This window comes from Artemia franciscana, chromosome 6 (assembly GCF_032884065.1).
Source record: "Artemia franciscana chromosome 6, ASM3288406v1, whole genome shotgun sequence".
Taxonomy (NCBI): domain Eukaryota; kingdom Metazoa; phylum Arthropoda; class Branchiopoda; order Anostraca; family Artemiidae; genus Artemia; species Artemia franciscana.
In genome coordinates, this window is record NC_088868.1 from 39,505,961 (window position 1) to 39,515,960 (window position 10,000).

At 32.8% G+C, this 10,000-nt stretch overlaps 1 protein-coding gene across 3 annotated transcripts in view; it reads right to left on the reverse strand.

Annotated features, from left to right (window-relative positions):
- Positions 1-10,000, reverse strand: part of LOC136028413 (uncharacterized) — a 154,563-nt gene that overhangs the window by 89,760 nt on the left and 54,803 nt on the right. For all 3 annotated transcript variants that reach the window (XM_065706250.1, XM_065706251.1, XM_065706252.1), the window contains one exon: positions 1,581-1,674. In XM_065706250.1, coding sequence (XP_065562322.1) covers positions 1,581-1,674 — 94 coding nt within the window. The remainder of the gene's footprint in view (positions 1-1,580; positions 1,675-10,000) is intronic.

The window sequence follows — 10,000 nt, forward strand, 5'->3', positions numbered from 1 at the left end:
TCTACCCTACGTAATTATCACATGTGAGCCCTCACTGTCACTATTTGCATTTGTTAACTAGGATGAAAGAACTTAAAGTGCCTGACCTGTCCGATGATAGGAATAGCCCTTCTTCCCTAGTTGCGCCAACGATTTTCAAAACTCTTTTAGTCTCTTGTCTTAAAAGAGACAAGGGATCAAAAGATTTCTTTATTTCGAAATGTAAGAACTTGAAAGCCTTGATCTGAGAACTAATAAACATTTGCAGGTGCACACAACGAAGATTAAAAAGGGGGAAACTGGCGAAGAACACAATATTGGCTAATTAGGCCTAAACCACAATGCTAACAATGCAGATTTAGAGAAGAGCATACTCCCGTATTGATTATTTGGATAGTAGAGAAAAAGGGAGATTACTGTCCTATGCTTTGCAATTAAAAAGCTCACTTTGAATTCCTTTTTTTTTTTTTTTTTTTTTTTTTTTTTTTTTTTTTTTTGGACGAATTGTTGTACGTTTCTCTGTGGTAGCACCCTAACAGAAAATAATTGAAAATGAACAACCTTAGGACAATCGAAGAAATAAGGATGAGGGGAGGGGGGAAATGAGAGATGATGTTTCCCACTCTTAATTTTCAAGCAATAGGAATAGAGTAGAGAACTTCAGTTCTTTACTCCATCCCGGCTTTTTTAGCCAGTCTCCCTTACCCGGCTTTCGAGCCAGTCTCCCTGCCGGGGATGTTATGTGAATAGTTTGAATATGTATAGTTAAAGAATAATAAAGAACTTGAAATTGAACTTATCCTTTCTAATGAAAAAAAAATCTAATTAGGATTACTTTCATATGCTTTCTTATTAAAAAAGTGCGATTTCAGTTCCATGGGTTTATCTATTTTTCACGAATCATTGTATGTTTGTCGGTGGTAAAATCATAAAGAATATTAATTGCAATTATAAAGCTTCAGGATGATCTGAGAAATAAGGATGACAGCAGAGGGACGGTGTCACCCTTATTTTTCAAACAATGAGGATTGGGTAGAGATATTCGGTTCTCTCAGCTGTCTAATTAAAAATCAATCTAAATAGAATTAATGTTATGTAATTGCTTATTAGAAAGTACGCTTTAATCCCATGAGTTAATTTTTTTTTTACTTTTTCTGCACTTTTCTATCCGTATCAACTGTGGTAATCCAAAAGGTATTATGTGACAATTTTTGGAAATATAAGTTTACATCCCATTGCTTCAAACCACTGATAGCTGAGCCTTCAAAGCAAATTTTCAATTCTTAAGCAGTTTATTTTCATACATTTTTAGTTTTTGGATGAGATTCTTTTTTTCTTTTTCTTTTTTTTTTTAATTTGGCACCCACTATTACCATAAACTGCATAGCTGCATGTGGACGTCTTTTCCACTAAAGATTGAAGCCCCGATTCATACTATATTTTCTTATAAATATGGTTTTGTAAGCTTTCACTTAACCAATCAAAACAATCAGATTTGATTCTCAATGTCCTTGCTACACTAACGCAGTGAAATCATTACAGCCAAGTATTAAGGTAACAACCCGATTTTTTTTTAACAAAAAAATATATATATATTTTACCTCATACGCCTTAGCAAATGCTGCTTTATCAATACACAGGTAGTCTAGTGTTGCTTTACACGGTGTTAGTACTGACCTCATCAATTCTTCCATCCTGAAAGAAAGAAGATACAAAGTTATTTTTTTGCTTTTTATATGGGCCAGGCGAATGCCTAGAGCGGTTCTCGAAGCTTGTTAACTATGATTGGATGAATTCATCACTGAAAGCAAATAACTTGTGAATTTCACCTATACTTGTACCACCAGCAAATTATCCCCCCCCCCCCCTGTAAAAAAAACATTTCTGGAACAGACAAGTAAACAAAAGGAAAGTGAATAAGAGGAATTTACACAAGATAAGTATCTTTAAAATTTAGAAAAAATCCTCAATTCCATTTTTGCTAAAAAAGACTTACATGTGAAGTCTTCCATAAAAAGAAATGTAGGCGAACAATCATCAAAATTAAGCTAAAAACATATGACACAAAACAGTTTAAGTTTAGCTTACTCTTAGTTTACTCTTAGTTTAGGTTTTGCTTTCTTTTGAAAGCACGGCTGGCTTTGGAGACCAACAAATTCTTATTGTTTAAGTTTTTACGGACGAAAGCATTGTCAAATTCTAACAGTTAGTTTTGCTTATTTGTTTTAACTGTTCAAAGTGGCATGTTGTATTGCCCAAAAATATTTACAATTTTGCAACAAAGAAACGAAAAGTCTTGGAAAATTTTAGTTTCCCGGGAGGTATAGACCTAGGGCAAGAAATTTGTTTGTTTTGATGAGCTTTGACTTGAATATAGACTACAAGAAATCGTCTTTATTAAATTAAAATTAATTAGACTACAATTAATTGTCATTTCTTAAATTTTCTTTTTGACTAAAAAATGTTATTAAATATATGACTGTCTTTACGACTATGTCTTTATGAGTAATCAATATAGCTATTTTCTGTTTCGGCACTAACTATAAGACTACCTATTTCTATGCGACTGATGTTTTTTGAATATGTAATATTTATTTACGAGAAAACACGAGTAAAACATGTTTTAGGCTCGAGAAGTTTACGCCTATTCAATATGTCTATGGCTACGATTAAATAAATCGCGAAAGGGATCATTCGAACCAAAATAAAAGCTTGAGTGCCCTTTTTAAGTGACCGAAAAAATTGGAGGGCAACTAGGCCCCCTCCCGCGCTGATTTTTGTCCAAACGTCACTGGATTAAAAATATAAGATAGCCATTTTGTTCAGCGTAGTCGAAAAATCTTATAACTATGTCTTTGAGGATGACTTAATCCCTACAGTCCCCAGAGGAAGGGCTACAATTTATTAGCTTTGCCCATTGCTTAAATATAGTATTGTTTATTGGGATATATACAGACGTTTTCAGGGGAAATTTTTCTGGTCGTAGGGGGGTCGGGGGTAAAAAATCTAATAACTATGTCTTTGAGGATGACATAGTCCCCCACAGTCCCTGGGAGAAGGGATGCCAGTTATGAACTGCCCATTGTTCACATATAGTATTTGCTATTGGGAAATGTACGGATGTTTTCAGGGGATTTTTTCTGGTGGGGGGACGGTAGGAGGGAGGGCTTACTCTCTGGGAAGAACTTTCCATGGAGGAATTGTTTATGGGAAAAGAGAATTTCCATGAAGGGGGCGCTGGATTTCCCAACATTGTTTAAAAAAAACAATCAGAAGTTAAACAAAAAAAAAAAACAAAAAACAAGTTGTCAACTGAAAGTACGGACCTAAATTAAAACTTAAAGCGAACAGAAATTGTTACGGATATGAGGGGTTCGCCCTTTTGTCAATACCTATCTCTTCACGTTACAGTATTTTCAGTATTTTCAAAAGAGCTATTTATTCTAATTAAACGATTTTTGTGACTCAGGGATCATTTTTAAAGAATTAGAACAAAATTCGAACTTTAGGGTCAAGAGCAAGGTTTTGACTAGGGACCGAAACCCCTAGTATACGTGATAATTTCTGTTCGTTTCAAGTTTTAATGTTGCTCATTACTTTCAGTTGAAAAAAAATTGTTTTTTTTTAATTTAATTTCTGATCGGATTATAAATAATACTGGGAAATCCGGCACCCCCTTCAAAGAAATGCCTTTCCCCCTACGGAAAGATCCTCCCGCGCTATCTCCGACCCCCCCTACAAGAAAAACTTCCTCCTGAAAACGCCAGAATACATCCCAACAAACAATACTATATGTAAGCAATGGGCAAAGTTAATAAATTGTAGCCCTTCCCCTGGGGACTGTAGGGATTAAGTCATCCTCAAAGACATAGTTATTAGATTTTTCGACTATGCTGAACAAAATGGCTATCTTAAATTTTTATCCCGGTAACTTTTGGACAAAAATCAGCGCGGAAGGGGGCCTAGTTGCCCCCCAGTTTTTTTTGGTCACTTAAAAAGGGGACTCGAGCTTTTATATAGGTCAAATCGTTTTAAGTTTTAATATAGCCATTTACTTTCAGTTGAAAAGACTCGCTTTTTTTTATTTAATTTATAGACCAAGACAAATATCTATAGCGCCTCGTTTCTTTTATACACATTTACTATAATATTGGTTAATGTCCATTACTGAAAGCCTTGAAACTAATAGTGTGGAGCAAAGCAGGGGGTACCCACCCACATCCCCCATAGATTTATCATTATTTTTAGCGATATATGCTTGTCTGCAGTGATTTTCAATTTTAATGTTTGTTTTTCACTTTTACTGTGATTTTTTTTTCCTTTTTCACTTTTCACTTTTTTACTTTTTCTTTTTTACTTTTTTCATTTTCTACTTTTCTACTTTTCATTTACTACTTTCATTTTACTTTTTTTTACATTATACTTTCTACGTTTTTCACTTTTACTGTGATTCACTTTTACTGTGATTTCTAAAATAGCAGGAAAAAAAAATGTTGTCTACGTGTAACACCTCCTACCTCCTTAGGGAAGACGCATAGGTCTTTTTCTTAAATTTCAGATCATTAAAAAATACACCCTTTCTGCAGCGTTCAAGAAGAAAGCAAGCAAATTATAATTTTCTTATATAATTTTGCTTATATAATATAAAAATAAATTAGAATTGCGGCATTTTCTGAGTAAATATTTTTTTCTCATAATGTTCATGATTTAATTCTTAACCTGGTGACAAACTTGATTATGGAATCAGTAGATTTTCAATCCCCACAAAAGAATATACGAAAACAATTTTTATTTTCTTTGCATCTATTTGCCACACATATCTTTTTTTAATAAGGGAATGTTGAGCATTCACCCCTAACTTTTTTTTCAAAAACTGTCTCATCTTTAAAAATGTTAATAAAGCACATTCCCCACCCCTTCATGTCTATTCTTTGCACCCCAACTAATCTTTTATTGTCAAGGAATCTTTAAATCTTCTTGAGTTTGACAGGTTTCGATTTTTTTTATTATTTAAAAAATACTTCAAGAAATAATGAAACGCCCTCTGTAGCGGGAACTGATATTGGGTTTAATATCGAGTTTTTTTTGTGCGTTAGATAATGTTTTCAAGAAAGTATAGGGGGAAAACCTATAGAGAATGATTGCTTTTAAAGCAAACAATTGCGAACAAAAGATTATGTTGTACCACATAAGATACAAAAGAGAATATTTCCAGGAGGAAAATTTAATGACACATTCAGTAATTAATAATAATTAATGTTTCTTATTAAAAAACTAAATTAATTCTTTATTAGCACATTTATGGTTTCACATATTTTATTCTTAGAACTTTCCTCTTTTTTTACAGCTTTTTAAGCAAACAAATGCAAATAAAAGACTATTTTGGACTAGATAAGAAATAATGAATATTCAGAGGAAAAACATTTAATAACATATTTAGATTGTTCAATGAAAACATTTAGTCCTTGTTTTCAAAGTCTTGGTTTCAGTCTTAGGAGCTTAATTTTTTTTTTCTTTGCAAAATTAGAGAGAATGATTAGTTTTTGAGCTTTTGAAAATAGCGAATGCAAACTTTTCTTCCACTGCCGTCTATAATCGTTTTAATGCTTCTCAGTCGATCGATTAGGAATGTAAATGTCCTAAGATCCTTCCACCACTGTAGCCTACAGGTAAGAATATAGTCGGAATTTTTTGTAGTTCAAACTAAAAAAATCTTATTCTTAACCTTTATATACACTGAAAATAACCATAAATTACTTTTTTTGCACATCTTCTTATTTTACACTTTTCAGGACAATACCTTTTAGAGAAATAATTGCGAAGAAAAGGGTATGCTAGACTACATAAAAAGCACAGGGGAGGAGGGTGTGGATATATACTTTATTTACTTGAGTGCACCAATCAGTGTTTTACGTTGCCCAATTTCAACCATCTAGTGCAGGCCTACAGCTCAGAGCAACTTTTGTTCCACCACGCGAATCACATTTTTACCACGCCATGGCTTCCACGAAAGGCGTGGCACGGCATATGCTGTATAATATTTTTTTAAATAGGTGGCGCCTCGATTTAGTCTTTGTTTCAGATTGAAAATATTTTTACTAGTTTCACTAGCGAAACTTTTCGTTTCACTAGTTTTCAAACCTCTGAGTTTCTTTCTCTTTTAAGAATTTGATTTCTTTTAAAATAAGATTTATATTTATTTTATTTAAAAATAACATTTACAATTTAAAACATTTAAAAATAATTCATTTTATTAAATAAATTATAATATAAAATTAGATACTAATATATAATAATTATTATATAAAATATCAAATAAAATAATTTAAAATAAGATTACGACCTCTTTTACAAAAAAGATTCTTCCTAATTTGAAAGCATAAAATGATTTCCATTTTTTTACTCATCATCAAAGCCACCCACCCTAAGCCTTGTTTGACCTCAGTTTGGTCAGGTAAACCCTGTTTAACAATTGATAAAAAGGAAAAACATTATCGCTACCTTAGTACTTACTCACGTAAAAAAAATATATAATTTTCATTGCTGTTCAAGGTTTGGGTTATAAACCGTCAGCTAGGTTTGAGGCAATGGCGATTTCAATACTATAGGCTAGTTTGTTTTGGTTCCGATTGGACGTAACTTTAACGTGTTTCGGACACTCTTTTTTTAAATTTCCAAAAATTTCTTTGCGGAATTCGCTCTCCAATGGGCCAATCGACCAAAATTTAGTCGACCAACAGTCAATCAGAATCAATAAACTTGGGTCGATGTTGATGGAAAGGTCTATTCACATTGATATTTTACTAATATCAAAATTTAGCCCGTCCCAAAACCCAGCATTAACTGGACCATTTTATCATTCGCAAAATTTAGCTTAAACGCCAAAAACTACCATTGCTGTAATTACTCCACAAATTTTACTTTATCTGAGATTTCTTATAGTCATTGTTTTTCTTGTCGTTAACATGTTCTTGAGCTCTAAAGCTCCAGTAGCTCCTCTCAAGACCAGAGTGGCCAGATAGGGCCATTTGCGCAATTTTGGCGTTTTTTTGAGGCATTTGCACGTTAATATTTTTAAATCAGCGCATTTTTTAGAGGATAAATAGTTCTTTTGGTGCATTTTCTTTAAAAAATGGATCTTTCGGCGTATTTTCACTTTTATGGTGGCGTAACTATAAATTAAACATCTGGCAACACTACTCAAGACTTAAATTTTTTGTTCACTTTCATGTTCATTTTCATGTAGATATATCTTAATTAAATATTTAATATATATAGAGTTAGTTAGGTTTGGTATTTAATATAATGCGTTCAGGGCGGCCTGTTTTCCATAATTCTCGGTAGTAATTTCCATAATTTTGTTACTAAAGAATTATAATTTCGGCATATTTTGGAATATTTTCATTATGATTAACCTAACTTTACTTCGTTTTTTACAACAGAGCAAGAACAATAGTGCGGTCGCTATAAGACACAAATACCTTTGGATTCTCTTTTTCTTTTTACCATGGAGCGTAGTTTGTTATGGGACAAGGAGGCAACTGCCCCGCCAGACCTCAGTTTATCCCCCACGCCGAAACCTAGTTTCTGCTAAAATTCTTGTCAAAACTAAGATAAGCCTGCATAATTCAAGTATCCAGAGAAACAGGTCAGTTTTCTTTAGTATATCTTTGCCTTCATGGTAACATATGGATCAATTTTCAGCTTTCACTGTAATTTTCACCCGATTTGGGAAAATTGGCTCAACTTTGCCCTCCTCCCCCAGGGTTTTGACGAAATTACACCCCTGCTCTTTACTAGGTTCCAGCTATTGCTGCGACCATTATATAGTACTTGTTGTGATTCACATAATTGATATAATAGAAAATAAAATGAGAAATATCATAAATAGCTAGACAATTTTAATTGTTGAAGGAAAATAATTGTGAAAAACAAAATGAGAAAAAAAGCGGATAACAAGCGATTTAAAGGTGTTAATGTCACTGACTCGATGTGTGGTAGATATTCTTCCTGATTACCGAAGACCCAATGGGTAATAAACAAATACAACGTAGAAACAATAGGGAAAGTTTTTTCAAGACAATGGAAATTATTTATGTAGATATTTCGGCCCTATGTCCAAGGGCCGTCTTCAGCACAATACAATACTATATATATATATAAAAGAACTTACATCAAATTGTGAGAATTAAAACTGAATATAAAAACACTTATTAAAACATATTTTTTAAAATATAGCCCTAGCATCCTTATTTCAGCGAAGTTCAAACAGGACTGGCGAAAAGAATGAAATGAAGAAATATAAACTCATTCAAACTAAAGAGAAATAAAATGATTAGATGCAATTTCTTAAAGCTAATCTTGCTTGTTTAGCAGCCTGTTAGAGTTAAAGGTAGTCCAGGAAAGGGGAATCTAGAAAAGAAAAGGACTGACTCCTCTAGTTATAAGGAAGCGATTTTAATACTACCCATACACAAAAAAGGTATTTTTCTAAACATAAGTGGAGAGTAGTTGGGGAGGGTACAATCTAAAATGAATACTTGTGTGTTTGCTTGTCCACTATTGTTCAAGCTAAGTCCCTGTAAGCTGAGCAGGCATTGCCTTTATATCAATTTAGTAGAAATAACGCTATCTTTGATTTATGTACGTTAGAAAGAAGGGAAGGGGCATTGAGAATAATTCACAAAATTTAAGGGGCCAAAAATGCCATTTGTCAAATTTAAGTGGGGATATATTTTTAGTGAAGATACAAAAAAAGGTATTTTCCAAATTTAGGGAGGGGGAGGGCAATCTAAAATGTATACTTTTTTGTTTACATATCAACTATGTTTTGAGCTTGGTCCTTCGACCTGAGCAGGTCTTGCCTAGATACGGTACCAGGTTATTAGAAGCAGTACTATCTCTATTTCTTAGACTGAAAGGAGAAATGGCAATGATGCCAATTTTCAAAAGTTTAAGGGGTGAAGAAGGATAATTTTCAAAATTTAAGTGGCAGTTTTTTCGAATCGTTAATATAGAAAAAAACATTTTCCACATCTAGGGGGAGGGGAGGGGGTTTGCTGGTCCACTACGTTCATAATTTTGGTTTTTTGGACTGAGCAGGATTTGCCTAGATACCATTATGGCTTACAAACGCTGGCTTTCAGTGATGTACGCTTGACAGAGAAAGAGAGAGGAGTATACCCTTTCGCTCTGTTAATGGTACAAAATCTTAGTGAGAAGTAGCCATATCTGAGGAGTACTAATGTTTGAGGAGTAGCCATGTTTGATAGGAATGTCAACAAACTACGTTGTGTACCTTTCTTATCAGAATGTAAATACTTGAACAAAAATTGCAGTAACGCTGTAAGAAAACAACTATCAAAATCAGTATTGATTTGGCTCAAATTAGCTTAATCTTTTAATTAAAATAGCCACAATTCAGATAACACGTGAAATTCGATTTATTGGCTTTATTTGCTTTTATAAATCATCGGTTACAAGTCAACTGTCCTTAATTTTGCCAATAAATTTTTTCTTTGTTGCCTTATATTTCAAATTTTTTTGGTTTTAACGAGTTTGGTTAAATGTTCAAATTAAAGAAAAATTTAATTAATGAAAAATTTTTAAATAAAAAAACTGTACTCAATGGTTTTAAATTCATGAAAATAGCTATGCTAAAGGTTAATTAGCAGCAATTGATCGGATAATTTATCCTAGAAGGGGAGGATGATAGGTCACTATTTTTGATTATTTGTTGGACAAATCCCCCACCGCTCATTCTCTATGTACAGGTATTTTGTCTTAGAAGTTTTGCTTCATACAGAAATGTATGAATATATAGTCATATATAAAAATATCGTTTTGAAACAATATTTCTTTTTTTACATAAAGCATTAGCTACAATCTGCATTTTGTCCAACTTCTTTGATACTGATGCTTAATAGTAAATAAGGACGTTTATAATGCATCAACAGCAACAAAAGAAAAAAGAAAAGATTTTTATATTTTAATAATATTCTAATAAACTTTATATTCTAAT